This window comes from Oryctolagus cuniculus, chromosome 5, assembly GCF_051225735.1.
Source record: "Oryctolagus cuniculus isolate XC-2025 breed Fujian yellow rabbit chromosome 5, ASM5122573v1, whole genome shotgun sequence".
In the NCBI taxonomy this organism is placed as follows: domain Eukaryota; kingdom Metazoa; phylum Chordata; class Mammalia; order Lagomorpha; family Leporidae; genus Oryctolagus; species Oryctolagus cuniculus.
This window is the reverse complement of record NC_142871.1, coordinates 126820160-126838336: the sequence shown is the minus strand read 5'-3', so window position 1 is coordinate 126838336 and position 18177 is coordinate 126820160. Positions and strand designations below refer to the sequence as shown.

Sequence of the window (18177 nt, the reverse complement as noted above, 5' to 3'; positions counted from 1 at the left end):
TTCTTTATTCCCTCTCCAGCAGGCCTGGAGGGAGGCATCTGGGGGATGGGGAAGGAGGGCCCACAACCCGGGGAGAAGGTGCTGTGGACTGGGTTGTCAGGGACATGTGGTGGCCATGTGGCAGGACCCTGGGGTCCTGGCGCCACTTCTCCTGCCTGTGAGGCCCTTTGTGGCTGCCCCTCCTCCTCCCAGCTGCTTGGGGGAAGGGAGGCCTAAGCAGGCCTGGGGGGCCCTCCAGAGCCCGAGGGGGGGGGCAAGGCACTATCCCTGTGCTCTCAGCACATCCTGGAGGCCTGAGCAGCAGCTGGGGCCCATCTTCTAAAGCTTGACTCCTCCTGACCCGCCTCCTACACCCCTTGCTGCTTTCACAACAAAGAAAGAATGTGGGGGTGGTGGCGCTGGGGGTTGGGGGGTGCCTGGAACAAGGGCTGTGCTGGGCCTCCCCACAGCTGGAGACTTGGCCATGCCCTGACACAGCCCAGACTGCCTGGAGATGGACTTGGGATGAATTTGTCAGTTTAACAACCTTCAGCCTGGTTTTCAGAGCCCAGTATGTTTCTACCTTTGGGTCCCACTTGGTTCAGAGCCGGATCAGACCCCTGCTGAGCCCCAGTGTCTGACTGAGGACATCAAGGACACCCTGCCATTCTAGATCTCCCTCAGGATTTCCCCATGCTGAAGAGTGGGTCACGGCCTACCCTTTCCCCTCCTACCTGGAGAATTCTAGGGGAGCTGTTGGTGGGAGCCTCTGGGTGGGCCCGCCTGACCAGCCTCCCTAGGGCCCACGGGATCAGAGAAGTCACTTTGGTACCCCCTGGGTCCCTGTAGATTGGGCGGTGGGTACACGGCTCCCTACCTCGCCTGGGTCCCCCGCCCTCCCAGGGCCTTCTTCCCTCTATCCCCCCAACCTCTCTCCAGACCCCTCCCCCAACTGCGAACTCCTCCCCGCACCGGCGGGGAGGGGGCGTCGAAGGGGCGGGGCGCCGTGCGGAGGCCGGCGGGGAGGGGGCGTCGTGGGGCGGGGCTTGGCGGCGGCGGCGGCGGCGCGCGAGGGCTTGGAGGTACCCGGGAGCGCGCGGCTCTGGCTCCGGACGCCTCGGGCTCGGGCTCCGGCTGCTGCAGTGGCGCCCGTGCTTCGGTGCGCTCCGCCTCCTGGGCCCGCCACGGAGCGCAGCCCGCGCGCCCGCCGTGCGCCCTCCGGCTCCTTTCCCCGAGCCCGCCGCGATGGGAGCTGCGCGGGGTTCCGCGGCCAGCCCCCCTTGGCTGGCTCTGCTCAGCGTCCTGCTGCTGCCGCTGCTGGGCGGTGAGTCCCGGCGAACTGGGGAGCAGGAGTCCCGCGGGCAGAAGGGGGCACCGGGGAGGGTTTGGGCGGCGGGCGCGAGGTCAGGACTCCGGGGTGGTGGAGAGGCTCACTGAGGGGTGCGGGGTCCTGGCGGAAGGGCAAGGGCAGCCGGGAGGCCGGCGCAGCCCCCGCGGACTCGGCCGGGGTCCCTCTCCCACCCCGGCAGCGTTCCAGCCTCCCCAGAGTTGTCCCGGCTCCACTCGAGAGTTCGCTCGACAGAACTGCTGGGAGTTCCTGGCCCCCGATGGGGGAGTTTCTTTTGGGGGAGAAACGGCGACCGCCCCTGCGGGCGGTGCGGCTGGGCGGCTGGCGGTGGAGGAGCCGGAGTCGCCCCGGCGGGCTCCGGCCAGGTGAGGAGCCCGGCCTGGGGCCCTGTGCCGGACCGACCTGCGGCGCGCAAGGCGCGAGCTTTGTTACCTAGGCCGGCCCGACGCTCCCGGCTTTCCCCTTGCAAGTTCCTGGGCAACGCTGGGACCTCGAATAGTCTTGCTCGCGGGAATGGACGAAGGGAAGAATTAGGGGCCGCCCCGTCGCCTCCAGCTCTTGGGCCCCAGCCCTTGAGCCCACTCGGTGCCAGGGTCGCATCCGGGCGGCCGAGGGTCCCAGGCTGTCGCGGTGACTATGTGTGAAGGCCGCTGGCAAAATCGGGCATGGCCTGCCCGCGAAGGTGCGGACGGGGTTGGCCGTGCTCCCTGCTTCCTGGATTTCCATCCTGGCCGTGCTCTCACGGAGGAGAGGAAACCTTTTTCTGCTCTTGGGGCAGAAAGCCCTCCTTCGGACTCTTCCTGGAGGGCCCCAGCATTTTGGCGAGGGTGTGGCCCGCATCTTCGCGGCGGCCGGGACACCCTTCCCCACCCCCCTTCAGCTTGCATTTCGCGGCTTTGTCACACTGGTGTCACCACTTTGAAGTGCTTTATAGGAAAGCGCCGAGCTATCCCAAACAGCCCGGGCTGGAAATAACGCCTCTCCCCCTCCCGCGTGCCCCCAACAACAGAGTCTTGAGTGGTGGTCCTGGAAGCACCCCTCTCTGCCCCGGGGGACCTGTCCTGGCTGAGCGCTTGCCCCCCTCCTTGGCAGAGTGGCCGTAGGATAGCAGGGCAGGGGATTAGTTCCCTTTTCTGAGGTCTTCTGGCCTGCTGTCGGGGGCTCCCCCAGCCTTAGTTGTAAAAGGAGGGAAATGTAACCCGGGAAGGAGCTAAGACAAACTCCAGTGGTTCGCAGGAGATGTTTCTGGAGTGGCTCTGTGTTCCTTGTGATGTGTACACTGGTTATTGCTCATGGCAGAATCCACATCTGCTCCCAGAGGAAGTGTGCACTTTTTTCTTTTTTTTTTTTTTTTGCCCAGCCAGGATGGGGGGTGAGGGGGACAACCATATGGGCGGCCTGCAGAGCGAGCTCACAGGCCTGAGGTCCTCTGGTTGGGTTTGGATGTGTGGATCCGTCCGATATGGCTGCCTTCAGTGCCGCTGTGGAGAGTCCTGGAGTCAAGAGGAGATTGTTCAACAAATGCGAAATTCCTAAATTCCTTCCGAAACTAGATGACTCTGATGTTAATCGATGTTAATCTGGTGGCGGCGGGTGTTTGGTTGGGGGTGGGGGAGTTAGGGTAGGCTGCTGAGGGCTTGGGACAGGAGGTCTGGAATCTCCCCAGGGCTTGGGGGTGGTGGTGGTGTCTTGTGCTCAACAAAGGAACATTTTAATGAGAGCCTTAAATCAATTCCACCAAATGTGCCTTGGTGTGGAACCTGTCCATGCGTTGTAAACAGTTTCAGCCCAGGCTGAGGCGCCTGCTGTCTTCAAGTGAAATCCCAGTTCTCTACCCACCCCCAGATGCGTGACTTCAGGGGGCAACGATTTTTTAATAGATCACAGTCGATTTTTCCATCTCATTGCTTAAATGTGTAATTAACTGGAGTTGTAGTGAGACCCCACTGTTAATAGGGCTGGAGTCAGAGACCTCAGCTGGCTGGGTTTGTGGATTAGACCATTTTGAAGTTTGTGTAATTATGCTGTAAATGGCTGAGTTACTTTCCAAACTTCAAGATCCCCAGTGTGATAAATACGGTGGTGGAGGAGAAGAAGGCTTGGCATTTGAAACCTCGAATTCTTTTTTTTTTTTAAATGTTTGTTTATTTTTATCTGCTTGAAAGGCAGAGCAACAAAGAGAGAAAGAGCGAGCAAGCGAGAAATAGAGATCTTCCATCTGTTGGTTCACTTTCCAAATGCCTGTAACAGCCAGGGCTGGGACAAGCCAAAGCCAGGGGCTGGGAACTCTATCTGGGTCTCCCAAGTGGGTGGTGGGGGCCATCATCTGTAGTCTCCCCCGGATGCAGTAGCAGGAGGCTTTATCAAAAGCAGAGCAGCAGAGACTTGAAATCGTACGTGGATATGGGAGGTAGGTGTCCTAAAGCAACAGCTTAACCCCATGCGCCACGAGCCCACCCTGCAAGCCGAGAATCTTACCCCCGACTGAATGGTCGCTTGCGGTCACTACCCATCCATGGGGTCTCTCTTCCAGGCCCTGTTTCTCTTGGGAAATTGCGTTGGGATAGGCACTCCTGCCGATTCCTCTAGGCTCCGTAGCCTGTATTTCAGGCCCAGGAGTTGCTTGCATCAGTGATTGCTTTTCTCGTCAAAGTCAGTTCAAACTCAGGGGCGAGTTTCTTGACTTCTTCCATTTTCCACCTCTGTAAAGAGCCCTCCTTCCTGGGATGAAATGTAATGAAGGCTAGAAGGGGCTCCTTTCCTGACCTTCGCCTGTGGTGGGTTTCCAGTGTGCCCCTCCAGTGTTACAATGAGCCCCGACAGTAAATATTTTCCACCTGCTGGGACCCTCATCCCGGCACAGGTGGCCTGTTTGCCATCTCCTAAACATACCCGTTTTTCTCCAGCCTTCTTTTCCCCTGGTACCAGTCCCCGGTAGGTGCCTCCCTCTGACTCTACCTTGAGCAGCCCCACCTCCCCTTCCTCCCTGAAGCTGTCCTCTCTCCTGCCAGGAAGTGGACGCCTGTTATTCTGAGGACACTTTCCGTAATTTTGCCCTAGTTGGGTCTTAATTTGCTGAAGCCTCCCCCTGTAGAATTCAGGGTGGTGCCTTATTTATCCAGGTTGGGTCTCCCTTTCTGAAATGGTTGGGACCTGAAGTATTTTTCAGATTTTTGAAGTTTTTTTTTTTTTTTAATGAACATTTGTATACAGTTTATAGGTTCAGCATTCCTCACCTGAAAACCCCAAATCCAGAATGTTCCAAAATTTGAAACTTTTTGAGTGTCATGCTGGCATTCAAAGAGTTTCAGGTTTTGGGTTTTTGGATTAGTGATGCTCACCCTGAAACGACCTTATCTAGGTTTATTTACGAAGTGAATGAACAGGCCAGAGTCATCAAGGGCAAATGGGTTGGATCTCTCGCTCTCTCTTTAAGATTCATTCATTCATTCAGTTATTTGAAAGGCAGATTGACAGAGAGACAGACGGAGGAGAGATCTTGCATCCGCTGGTTCACTCTCCAACTGGCTGCAATGGTCAGGTCTGGGCCAGGAGGAAGCCAAGAACCTGGAACTCCATCCAGGTCTCCCACATGGATAGCAGGACTCAGTACTTGGGCCATCTTCCCGGGCGCATTAGCAGGAAGCTGGATCGGAAGCAGGGTAACCAGGACCTGCACCCGGGTTCTGATAACAGACGCAGGCGTTGCAAGCACAGCCTAACCTGCTGTACCAGCGTTGCCTCTCATTTCTCCTCGTGCTCTTCTGGGACCACACCAAGGCATCAGGCCTTCCTTGCTGTTTCTGGGCTCTCTGTGCTTTGTGGTGGCTTTCCTGAGGTTTGATGTGGTGGGACTTCTGGCGTTCTCCAAGAGTTCTAGTGTCAGAGGCTGGTTTGCGTTGCAAGGCTGCAAACATTGCTGTTGAGGGTCCTTCCTCAGTGAATTGTGTAGAGGCCTTGATCATCCATAGCTTTGCTACTCACAATAAGGTTGAAAGCCACGGGTGAGTCAGAGTCACAGTCTGCATTCTAACAAGAGCCCCAATGACTCTGTACCTCAAAGCTCCGGAAGTCTTGGTCTAGGCATTCCTCCTTATTCAGAGACTCAAGATACACAACTTTTATAGCTATTGCATCAATGTAAATTAGGGGCTAGAGATCTGGCGCAATATCTGGAGATTTGCTTTAAATAACAGCTCATGTGAACACTCTTTGGTGTGATGCCTGCATTTAAAAATTACCCCAGGAGCAGGCGTTTAGCCTGGCGGTTAAAACATCTGCGTCTCACATCTGAGTGCCTGGGTTCTGTTCCTGGCTCTGGCTCCTAACTCGAGCTTCCTGCCAGTGCAGACCCTGGGAGGCAGCAGAGATGGCTCAAGTAATTAGATTCTTGTCACTTGCGTGGGAGGCCTGGCTTGAGATCCTGGCTCCAATTCCAGCACCAGTGGTTGTGGGCATTTGAGGACTGAACAAATGGATGAGAGTGTTCCTCTCTCTTCCTCCTTCCTAAATAAAAAATTTAAAAAATATATCCATATATACACACTGCCTCACTTTGGGTTTCAGTTGAATTAGATTTTGTCCAGGAACTTGCCCATTAAGGGTGTGACCTAGAAAGTCTGCAGCATTCAGTGTGAGGGCTAGTTCTCTCGGGGCCTCGGCATTTCCTAGAGGAGTGCACAGCTCATGTTCTAATTCTAACGAAAGCCAGGGGAGAGATTGGATTTGCTGGGCAGAAATGTGGTCGAGGGAAGACTTTTCAGGAATGCGTTTGCTTCGTCAGGGGAAGCCTGCCCCCATGGGGCGTCCTCAGTCTCGGGGCATTTCGTCAGTCTCAGGGGCATTTCGTAGTTTGGGGTGAGGGGGTTTGTGCGAGTTTGTGTTGAAGCCTGGGCAGCTTCTTTGCTCATCTGGGGAGGAGGCTGGCCAGTTCAGACTCTTAATATTTGAGCCAAGAGCAGCTTGGGGCCAGGGAGTCAGTCTTTGGTGTTTTTGATGGAAGAAAGGGTCATTAAACAGGGTTGGATGTCCTTGGCCAGCGTCCCTCAACCTCCCTGAGCGCTCCCTGTAACCTCAGTAGCTTGCCTCTCTGCTGCTGTGCCCGGGCTGGGGCCGCGGTGGCTGGCACTGGCCCTCGCCTTGCCTTGGAGTTGCCGCCTGCCCCCCACCCGGTCCACGATGGCCGCTGTGGCCCCCCCTCTGCCTGGGCATCTCTTCTGAGCACGTGGAGGTCCTGCCATTATTGTAGCTGGACTTGAGTGCTCTTGTGGGGGTTCCCTGAGTTCACGTCCCTGCTGAGGGCACGTTCGGCCTTGCTGAGCCCCCTGGCGCTTTGGTGGAGCTGGCGCGGGAGCTGCCACAGTAATCAGCGGTTTGAGGAAGCCCTCTGTAGTGTGTCACTTTTTCCATCCTTCTTTCTTCTCTGTGCTTGGGCCAGTTCCCTCCCAGTAATGCCGCACAGTTAGCAGGGGGGCAGGGAGGAAGCTGAGTTGGAAGGGCTGACACGCAGGCACCCCCGCCCGTTGCTCTCCCTCGCTGCGCCCTTGGGTCCCTGTGTGCTGTGTGTGTGTGTGTGTGTTGAGTGACTGCACAGGTGAGCTAGACATCGCCTGCCAGCTGCCCTGCTCGGTCCAAGCTCAGGCCCTGCACTCGCTGGTGTAGATGCACCTGGAACTTTGGAAAACTGGGTCCTGAGTTGTGGGGTGGGGACTGTGAGTACCTGGTGTAGCTGGGAGTTTCTAAATGTCTAGTGGAGGGCAGGCAACCAGAGGTCTTCGTTAAAATTTCAGTTTCCTGGGGGCCAGCGCTGTGGTGTGGTAGGCTAAGTCTCTGCTGGCGGTGCCAGCATCCCATATGGGCACTGGTTCAAGTCCCGGCTGCTCCTCTTCCGATCCAGCTCTCTGCTATGGCCTGAGAAAGCAGTAGAAGATGCCCAAGTGCTTGTGCTCCTGTCCCCACTTGGGAGACCCAGAAGAAACTCCTGGCTCCTGTCTTCGAATCAGCCCAGCTCTGGCCATTGCGGCCCTTTGGGGAGCGAACCAGCAGATGGAAGACCTTTCTCTCTTGTCTCTCCCTCTCTGTGTCTATAACTCTACCTCTCAAATAAATAATAAATAAAAAATCTTTTTAAAAAAATTTGAGTTTCCTGAGCCTTCCATCAGGATCCCTGGGGAGAGGCCAAAAAATGTATTTTTTGTTTTTTAGTTGCTGGCTTGTATTGTAGTTTTTGAATAGCCAATCCAGTTGCATGGAAGCTGCATCTAGGAAGGGCTTCTCGGGGCTCGGCTTGCTAGCTGGTGGTTAAGGCACGAGAGCACCTACGTGTGCGGGGTGGCTGTGACTCCTGACTCTGGCTTCCTGCTAATCAGAGCGTGGAGGCAGTGGTGATGGCTCAGACTGGGCTCCTGCCACCCACGAGGGAGACCTGGAATGAGTTCCCCATTGTGGACATTGGGGGATGAGCCTCTCTCTCTCTCTGCCTCAAAAAAAAAAAAAAAAAAAAAAAAAAAAAGCTTCATCAGAGGTTGATACCTTCCCTCAAGTTTGAGAACCCGTAGGCAGCCACATGGAGAATGGATCGGGGGGAGGTGGGGGAGAGGGTGGTGTTGACGGTCAGGGGTTAAGGGGGGTCCATTCGAAGTGCTTGAGTATCCCCGTGGGCAGAGCTGTCTGGGGAGAGGGCAGGAAGGAAGCAAGAGAGAGAGAGAGAGATGGGAATCAGGTGAAATATAATGAAAGGCACCACTTGGCAAAGGGCCCAAGTAGAATGGGAGAATATTCCAGAACGTGTGGGACATTAAGTCCGAGACAGAGGAGCAGATGGGGAGCAGGAGGGCTTCGGAGAGGAGAGAGGACCTGGCGTTGCTAGATACATGCCCTCAGCGGTAAATGCCTCAGGAGACGTGCAGGGGTCTGAAAGCTGTGTGGTGTTAAAGCCGGAGGAGAGACACCTGCTTCTCCGTGTCTGGGCTTGTTGCTGCCTCGCCACGTGATCCTGAGCTGCTAATTAGCCTTCCTGAGCCTCAGTTTCCCCATCTGCATAGCATAGATGGTTGTTGCAGATCCCCTTGCCTGCCCCCTGCTCTCAGGCTGTGAGATGGTTGTGTCCGGCCAGGAGCAGCCGCCGCTGGGACCAGCCCTGAAGGCTCCTTCCGGGAGACTGTCCCCAGTCTCCAGAGTGGTCTGTGAGGGCTCAGCAGAGTCCCTCTTGACCGGCAGCGTTAGAAATCGTTTGCTCTTTGAAAAGCACAGGCTTTCTAGATGGGTCTCTGTGTTCCCCAGCAGCAGCGTGGACACAGCCACTCTGCGTTCCCTGTGTCCCGGTAGCGGATCCTCCCGAGGTAGGGCAGTGTGGATTTAGGGCCGCTGTCTGCCTGCATGCTGAGATTCTTGCCGGAAGCAGGCTATAAACTGCACTGCTTTGCAGCCTTGGCAGACTTCCACAGTACTTGGGGGACGAGGGTCTCTGGTCGCTGATGGCTGTGGGGTTCCCGGTCAGCAGCTCTGGGCACTCTGTGCCCAGGGCCGTGTGGTCACAGATGGAGGGAGGGCTGGCCCTGGGGTGGTCATGGAGGCCGGGGTGGGCACTGGTTCCTTTCTGCCTCCTTCTTGGGGTGATGTGGTGAGGCAGTGGTGGTGCTGGTCTGCTTTTTCACCTGCCCCGGTCTCGCGACAGCTAGCTCATGTTGCCTTTGTGCCTCTTGGAAACAAGTCCCCCTGTCCTCCACGTGAGTGCTGCCTTCCACAGGGCTCAGACAGAATTTCGGTATTGACACTTTAGCCAGGCATCTTGAGCAGTGCACAACCTGTACAGTTGTATGTGGCTGCACCATTGGAACAAGGGCCTTGCATCTCGAGGCCTTTTGTTTCTCAGCTGATCTGCCAACATGATTTTGGCCACCTCTGTTCTTGTGTTCTGTTTCAGAGGAGTTCTCGTTAACATTCTTCTGGCTCTTTTTAAAAATTGTTTTTTAGATTTATTTATTTAATTGAAAGGCAGAGTTATGGGGGGGGGGGTCTTCCATCGCTGTCATTCCCCAAATGGCTGCAACAGCCAGGCCTGGGTCAACTCAAAGACAGGAGCCTGGAATTCCATCTGGGTCTCGCACCTGAGTGCAGGGGCCCAAGCACTTGAGCCATCTTCCATTGCTTTCCTAGGCATATATATTAGCAGGGAGCTGGATTGGAAATAGAACAGCCGGGACATGAACCAGTGCCCATATAGGATGCTGGTGTTGCAGGCAGCAACTTAATTATTTTCTTCTCCTTCTTACTTTTTTTTAAAGATTTATTTTATTATTTATTTGAAAGAGTTAGATAGAGGAGAGGCAGAGAGAGAGAGATCAATCAATCTTCCATCCACTGGTTTGCTCCCCAACTGGCCGCAATGGCTGGAGCTGCACCGATATGAAGCCAGGAGCCAGGAGCTTCTTCTGGGTCTCCCGTGTGGGTGCAGGAGCCTAAGGACTTGGGCCATCTTCCACTGCTTTCCCAGGCCATAGCAGAGAGCTTGATTGGAAGTGGAGCAGCTGGGATTAGAACTGGCGCCCATATGGGATGGTGGTACTGCAGGCAGGCAGTGGCTTTATTCACTACGCCACAGCTCTGGCCCCACAGGCAGCAACTTAAAACACTGCAGCACAATGCTGGCCCCTCTGCTGGCTCTTGTGGTGGTGGTGGGGGGTGGGGCCCTGCTGCTCATAACATACAACAGAAGCCTGGAAAGCTGTGGCTCCTACTGTGCCCACCCCCACACCTTGTACACCTGTGGGTGTTGATGCCTTGACCTGCTCCTGGGCTCCTCTCCCTGCTGCAAGGTTTTGGTGCCTTGCAGATGCAGGCTTCCAGCCTCGTGTGACGACTGATCAGAAGGCTGGCTGAGCCCCCAGGGAAGAGGGGCTGCTTGTTCAGGGGCTTCAGGCACCCCTGTCTGCAGTGTTCTCTCCCTGGGGACACTGGGCCCCCCCAAGACCCCAGGTAAGCTTGTGGGCCTTGCTGATGTAGAGGGGTTCTGCAAGAAAAGCGGTGCCACCTCAGCCTAGGGAGTCCTAGGGGTCTCCCTGGGCTCCGGCTCTGGTCTCCTGGTGATGTCCATGCCTCTGGGGTCCGAGAAGGCTGTGGGCAGGACCCTGGGTGGGGAGTGGGGAGGTGCAGGTGCAGACCCTGCTCCTACATGTGCTGTACACTGCTTGGGTGACCACAGGCAAATTCTATCCCTTTCTTGGGGCTGCAACTTGACCTTGGGGGCCTTAGCACAGTGACCATGGCTGACCCAGTGTGTGGCACCTCAGGGACTCTGCTCCTCCCCCTTGGTTTTGGGCAGAGCACTTTCATCCAACGGCTGTTTTTTTTTTTTTTTTTTTTTTTTTTTTGAGGTGGGGAGGGCATTGTAAAGAAACTGAGGCACAGGGGTAGGGATCTGGCACATCATCTGTTAAGATGCTGCTGAGGACCAGTGGGCTGGCGTTGTGGTGCAGCAGGTTAAGCCCCCACTTGCAGTGTTGGCATCCCGTATTGGAGTGCTGGTTCGAGTCCCGGCTGCTCTGCTTATGTTGCAGCTCCCTGCTAATGTGCCAGGGAAAGCAGCGGAGGATGGCCCAGTCCTGATAGCCTCAGAGGTGGGAGTTCCCTCTCTCTCTCTTTGTAAGGAAGGAGTGTTATCTGTAACCTACGGGCCACTGCTTTCTTTTGGGCTTCCGAGCACCAATTTTTCCCTTTTTTTGATTATAGAACAGCCAGGTTGAGATTTCCAGTGGCCTGTTCAGAGATTTGTACAGTTTTTAAGTGTTAGGGTTGCACTGTGTCTAGCACACTGTGGGAACCCACAAGTCCGTAGTCTCCCCTTCCTTAGTGCCTTTGGAAGGTCACGGGCAGATACAGGCCCCGTCTTGTAGGTGTGCTGCCGCATTCCAGGCCCGCACTGCCTGCTGGGAGTTGTACACCCGACTGTGCTGTGGTGAGGCCACGTGGGTGGTAGTAGTCACCTCTACGTGGTTAGTAGAGTTTGCTGCCCTAACTACGTTTTTTAAAAAAAGATTTATTCCGTGGCTCACTAGGCTAATCCTCCGCCTAGCGGCGCCGGCACACCGGGTTCTAGTCCCGGTCAGGGCGCCGGATTCTGTCCCGGTTGCCCCTCTTCCAGGCCAGCTCTCTGCTGTGGCCAGGGAGTGCAGTGGAGGATGGCCCAGGTGCTTGGGCCCTGCACCCCATGGGAGACCAGGAAAAGCACCTGGCTCCTGCCATCGGATCAGCGCGGTGCACCGGCCGCAGCGCGCCGGCCGCGGCGGCCATTGGAGAGTGAACCAACGGCAAAGGAAGACCTTTCTCTCTGTCTCTCTGTCTCTCTCTCTCTCACTGTCCACTCTGCCTATCCAAAAAAAAAAAAAAAAAAAAAAAAAAAAAGATTTATTTATTTGAAAGGCAGAGCAAGAGAGAGATTTTTCTATCTATTGATTCACTCCCCAAGTGGCTGGGACAGCCAGGTATGGGCCAGGCCGTGGGTGCAGGGGCCCAAAGACTTGGGCCATCTTCTGCTGCCTTTTTAGTTACCCTAGAAGGGAGCTGGATCAGAAGCAGAATAGCTGGGACTCAAACTGGCGCTCTGGTGTGGGATGCTGGCACCACGGCGGCAACTTAACTGGCCGTACCACCACGCTGGCCACTGCTGGCCACTTTGGGACCGATAGATGACGTGCCTGTGCCCCGTGCTTCTGTCCCTGGCACACAGTGGGGCGTGGTGACTGCTGAATGTTCAGAAGAGGTGGGGCCATCGCCTCTGGCCCTCTGGAGGTTGTGTTTTCGTCCAGGCGTTCATCCCCTGGCCTGAGCTGCTGACGGCTGAGTTTGTTCTTCCGTGTCCGAGGTTCCCCTGGCCGGCGCGTGGGAACCTGTATCCTGTCCAGGCAGGATGCAGAGTGACAGCTCTGGTGATGAGATTCCATTGCAGCTCCTCTGTTTCCAGAAGACAAAGCCGAGTTGTGTCCTGGCCGGGAGAAGTGGGAGAAGGCCCCTTGTGGGCCGGCAGGTCCTGAGTGAGGTGATGGGCCAGGGTGGCATTTGAGAGCCAAAGTTCATTTCCAGCCTTCTGAAAAAGAAAACAAATCACAAACAAAGAAAACACTGTCTTGCAGCCTTAGGGGGAGAAATAAAGGAAATGTTGTCAGTCTTGTCGCTCTAGCTACAGAGAGCAACTCATTCTATCAGCCTGGTTAATTTAGCAGATTAGACCGCTTGTTAAAGTGGCCGGGTTTACAAAAATGTCCAGCAGGGACCGCACATTCTCTGCCTGTGATCTGGGCTTCTCCTCCACCCCCCAAGCCCCCCACTCCTGGCCTGGGTGTCGTCCTGTGGGAGGAGCCTTGAGGAAAGAGGAGGGTGAGGCTGGGCTCTGGCACAGCCCTGGGGTCCTGGAGGAGGATCCCTCCCCCAACCGTCTCTTTTTGAAGACTTCTTAAAACGCTTGGCATCGCATGCACAGGGTCCCGAGCTGCTCCGGGCTGTGGGGCTGATGCAGTGGGGCGTTTGCCCTTGGTTTCTGGGTTAGGGCGGGGACACTGGGGGTCACTTCCTGGTCTCCTGTGCCCTCCCTTACCTCTTACCTTTGTCTCCAGGGCCCTTTGAAGCTGGGCCGCCCAGCCGGCCTGCCCTGGCTGCAAGCAGCAATTTTAGGCGAGTCTCTACTTGGCCCTTCTGTGGGTCTACCTGTTCTGGGTGCTCACCAGCTGCCACTGGCGACCCAGAAAGGGTGCTGGAGAGCGTGGGCCCGGCCCAGCCCAGGCCTGGGTGGCACCCCTCTCTGCCCCTTCCCACTCAGCCCGGATCAAAGGCGCCTCCCGAGGGAGCAGGGAACTACCTCTCAGTAAACAGCCGTGCCTCTCAGCTTTTGAAGAGCTGAGCCTTGGGCCTGGAGGAATGCAGAACGTTTCATTTTAGGGGTGGACTTGGGTTTCCACTGCTTTCGGAATTTGCAAATTTGAAGCAAATGCCCTCATTTAGCAGCAGGCAGGCTGGGCAGTAAACCGGTGCTGTTTAAGGGCGTTTATGGCAGTCACAGGTATTTGTGGAGAGAGGGACCACAGCAGGTTCGGGAGAAGATAAGAGGGTTTATGGTTAGGTGGGTTGTACAAGGACCCCAGCCAGGTCTCCGGTGCAGGGTTGTTGTTAGGTGGGCTTCATAAAAAGCATTGTCACCTCCTGCCCCCCTCCCCAGGAGGTGTCTCCTTCAGGCAGACAAAGGGGTGTGGGATGGTGTTGATCCCCAGGGGCCTTGCTAAGGGCTGGGGCCTTGCTGGGCTGCCGAGGTATCAGGTTTCCAGTGAACCCTTCCTTCTCCCACTCCCAGCACTTGAAAGGCTCGTTAACTGTGCTTTATATGTAGCAAGTTGGCTGAGAGGTCCCGCTTGCTTCCAGCCAGTTTTGCAAGGAAGGATCTCGGGAAACCTGTTTTCCTTTTGTTGTTATTTCTGGAAGTAGGATCTGTGAAGGTGCAATTGGAGAAAGACGATGATTTCAGGCATCGACTAAACAAGTGCTATTTGCCTTTGATGGGGCAGTTTAGGAGGGACTGCCCGAGGCCTGGCTGCTCTCCTGCCCTGGCTCCTCTGCCCCCAGGGAAACTGAGAAATCTATGCAGGACTGGGAGACTTTAGTTCACATCTCTGAGCCTCTTTTGTCAGATGGAGATAATAGCAATCTCATTAGAGTTCCTGTGAGGCTTAAGCAAGATCTTACTGTTTTCTTCATTCTAAAATGCTCTTTTCACATCTCTGAAATTGGGATGTCGCCTGTGGTCTTAGATAGCATTGTGTCTTAGTGTAACTGGAACCGGTTTTCCTTTTAGTGCACATACATCTTAAACTGAGTGCCAGCTTCCTGTGAATGCACACCCTGGGAGGCAGCAGGCTCAAGCACTTGGGTCCCTGCCACCCACACGGGAGAGTAGGATGGAGTTCTGGGCTCCTAGCTTCGACCTGGCCCAGCCCTGGCTGATGTGGGCATTTGGGGAATGAACCAATGGATGGAAGATCCCTCTCTGTCTCCCTGCCTTTTAAGTTGAATGAAAAGGAATAGATTTTAAAAATTAAAAATCAGTGCCTTCTTCAAAATTCAGTTTATATGAAAGAGATAGTCTGTGATCTAGGATTGCTCGATGAAAGATGGTTGTAATGGTGATGAGAATAATTCACAGGCCTGTTTTTGCTTCAAGTTTTTCAAAAATTTGAAATTGTATTCTTTTTGGAAGTCATCCTGCAGGAACAGTTTAATCCTGACTGTGCTGTTTTCCTGTTAGTGTGGCATATGAAGAACAAATGATGCATAAGGCATAAGGCATCTTGCTAAATATTGCTTGTGGATGGTGGTGGTGGGGATTTCAAGTCCTCAGCAAGCAAGAGATGTCCAGCAGAGGAGGTCCCCAAGAAGACAAACGGTGTATTATAGGAAGAAGAAAAGGACTCTCTGATGGCAGAGTCTCCATTTAAAGAGGCCGAACCAGGGGCTGGCACTGTGGCAGAGCAGGTAAAGCCACTGCCTGCAATTCTGGCTTCCCATATGGGTGCCAGTTCCAGTCCTGGCTGCTCCACTTCTGATCCAGCTCTCTGCTGTGGTCTGGGAAAGCAGTAGAAGATGGCCCAAGTCCTTGGGCCCCTACACCTGTGTGGGAAAACCTGGAGGAAGCTCCTGGCTCCTGGCTTCAGATTGGCACAGCTTCGGCCGTCACGACCAACTAGGGAGTGAACCACAGATGGAAGACCTCTCTCTTGTCTCCCCTGCCTCTCCTTCTCTCTGTGTAACTCGGACTTTGAAATGAATGAATGAATCTTAAAAAAAAAAAAAAAAAAAAAAGGCCAAACCAGGTGAGAATTTAGCCCAGCAGGTAAGATTCCTGCGTTGCATGTCGAGTCCCTTGGTTTTATACTCGGTCCCTGGGTTTTATACTCCAGCATTCCTGCTAATGCCCTGGGAGGCAGCGGTGGTGTCTCAAGGAGTTGGGTTCCTGGTACACGATGCAAAAGACCTGAACTGGATTCCTGCCTCCTGGCTTTGGCCCAGCCTCAGCCATTCCTGACATTGAATTCTGGGCATTTGGGGAGTGAACCAACGGAAGGAAGACCTTTCTCTCTGTCTGTCTCTCTCCCTAACTCTACCTGTCAAATAAAAAAAAAAGTTTTTTACAAGGCAGAGCTGTTCCTGGGGGAGACAGAGGAGTGGCTTGACTGTTAGGCACGTAGGGAGGGCAGGGGATGGAACCTGAGCCAGCCAGGCGGCACACAGGGGAGGGTGATTTCTCCTGCAGACAGCATAGTTGTGTGGGTTGATATCCTAACTCTGGGGAGATGCTTGGTGCCCCTCACTCTGTTTTGTGGTATTTAGCCATTGCTGAATGGCACCTTTCCTTGCTCAGGACACAGGTAGCCCAAAGGCCAGGGGATTCTTCATCGGGTTGAGCTCTGTCTTGTTTCGTGGTGGGCTGGTTGGCTGTGGGGTTGGGATTTCGATGTGGATGAAAAGATCTGTCCCTTCTTTGTGGTGGAATCGCTTCTGTACCTCATAGGGAATCTGAACACAGGCTTTCAGTGTTGTCACTCAGAATTTTAAACCAGAGCAGGTGCACTCAGGTAGGAAAGGGACAGAGGAATGGATCATCTAAAGGCAAGATCTCAAGGGCTGGCGCCGTGGCTTACTTGGTTAATCCTCCGCCTGCAGCGCCGGCATCCCATATGGGTGCCGGGTTCTAGTCCCAGTTGCTTCTCTTTCAGTCCAGCTCTCTGCTGTGGCCCGGGAGGGCAGTGGAGGATTTCCCGAGTGTTTGGGCCCCTGCACCCGCATGGGAAACCAGGAGGAAGCACCTGGCTCCTGGCTTCAGATCGGAGTAGCTCTGGCCATAGCAACCATTTGTGGGGGGGAACCAATGGAAGGAAGACTTTTCTCTCTGTCTCTCTCTCTCACTAGCTAACTCTGTCAAATAAAAAAAAAAATTAAAAATTAAAAAAAAAAGGCAAGATCTCAAGCATCCCAGGGCCCAGGAGTGGGAGATGCAGGCCCTCTGCGAAGTGGGTGCTTTAGAGAAGAATGAGGCATTGTGGCGGATGTGCCTTGGACAGTTAGGAAGAACTACATTGAGGTGTTGGAAAGGGTGTCTGCTCTTCTCCTGAAAGCCTTTGATAATGCACACTGATAAGGGTGCTTTTGATGATTAACAGCTGGGGAGCTCAGGGACCCTGGGAGGTTTTCTCCTTCTGGGGAAAGTTGTCTCATTGAACAACCGTCTTCCCCCTGGGTTGGTTCCAGGACTCCCCACAGGTACCCAAACCTGAGTCCCCCAAAGGAAAGGATGGCATAGCTTTTGCATAAACCCCTTGTGCGCACACCGTAATCGCTAGATTACTTAGTGTTTAACACAAGCGTTGTGTGAATACTTGTTATACTGTATTGTTTAGGGAAAAATGACAAGAAAAAAGTATGCACATTTTTAGTGTGGATACAATTTTTAAAAATGAGAGAGAGAGGGGGAGAGAGCAATATTCCACCTGCTGGTTCACTCCCCAAATGGCCACAACAGCTGCGGCTGGGACAGGCCAAGCCAGGAGCCTGGAACTCCATCCAAGACTCCCATGTGAATGGCAGGAACCCACCCAAGCACTTGAGCTGTCTTCTACTACTTTCCAGGGGCATTAACAGGGAGCTGGATTTGAAATGGAGCAGCCGGAACTCAAACTGGCTCTCACGGCATGCTGGCATCACAGGCACAACACCAGCCCTAGATACAATTTTTTTTTTAAAAGCACGTTTTTCTCCCCATGATTGGTTGAGTGCATGGATGCACAGCCTGCAGGTATGTAAGCCAACTGTACCGTGCAGCCCCTGTTATATCGAAGGCGCTGGCAGGTAGATGCCCACGGGTCCTCTGTCATCTGAGTTCAGCCAGTCTCCTAGTTGAGGTCTGATGCCCCCTGATTTATTGGCATCTGTGACCAGGAAATCCTAGAAAGAACCTGTGTGGACTTGCTGGCTCTCCTGCCAGCCCTGGGTGAGGTGTTGATCAGGCTGACAGTCCAGCACAGCCCCCTGAGCCCACCCCCATCCCCACTGGAAATCAATTAGTTAAAAGTTGCTCTTAGACTCCGGACAAATTGCTTTAAGTTTTTGCTGCCAAAGAGAACTCTGAAAACAGGGTGCAAATTGGGTTATTTACACTGTCTCTGTTTTTGCTGCTCCCACCAAGTGGGTGAAGGAGGGCCAGGATCCAAGTGAGCTTTTCAGGTTCTCAGTGGCTGAGACCTGCAAGTCTCCGGCCTCAGGTAAGGTGGAGGTGGGGGTGGGCAGGTCGCCCAGGAAGTGCCATTGAGTGCAGGATGCGAGATGACCCACACCAGGCCTTTGAGGTCCCTGAGACCAGCCCTTTCTCGATCAAAGAAATACCTTTTGTGTTTCCGCTCACTTTCTTCTGCCCTGGAGCCAGAGTCATAAAGAGGTGGGGATGGGAGGGCCTGCACCTGGTTGCCAGGGGTGGTGGGCGGAGTGGGGGACAGCAGGGGGTGGGCGCTGTGCACTTCCTGCAGTCAGCTCCTGGTGCCCTGGGCACCTGGGCCTCTGCTGTGCTGCCGCCCTTCAGATCTTGGGCCCTGCCTGAGCTGGGCTGGAAGCTGGTGAAACCGGCCACACAAAGACGGATTTCACTCCAGGCTAAGTGTTTTGTTGCTGAATCATTTGCATTCATTAAAAGTAGTGTGGGGTGAGTGATATTTAAGGCAGCACTAAGGGTTTGCTGGAGACTGCTGGAGGCTGCTGCCTTCGAATCTCATTAAGAATTCTGGGGCCGGGGAGGGGACGGGTGCAGCTCATTCAAGCTT

The 18177-nt window shown here is 54.6% G+C and overlaps 1 protein-coding gene across 1 annotated transcript in view; it reads left to right on the top strand.

Moving 5' to 3' along the window:
* The first annotated feature begins 1026 nt into the window (after window positions 1–1026).
* The window catches only part of PTK7 (protein tyrosine kinase 7 (inactive)), a 61882-nt gene continuing 44731 nt past the window's right edge, over window positions 1027–18177 (top strand). Inside the window, exon 1 of the mRNA XM_017345138.4 lies at window positions 1027–1303. Within this exon, the coding sequence (XP_017200627.3) occupies window positions 1225–1303 (79 nt within the window). The 5' untranslated portion in view covers window positions 1027–1224. The remainder of the gene's footprint in view (window positions 1304–18177) is intronic.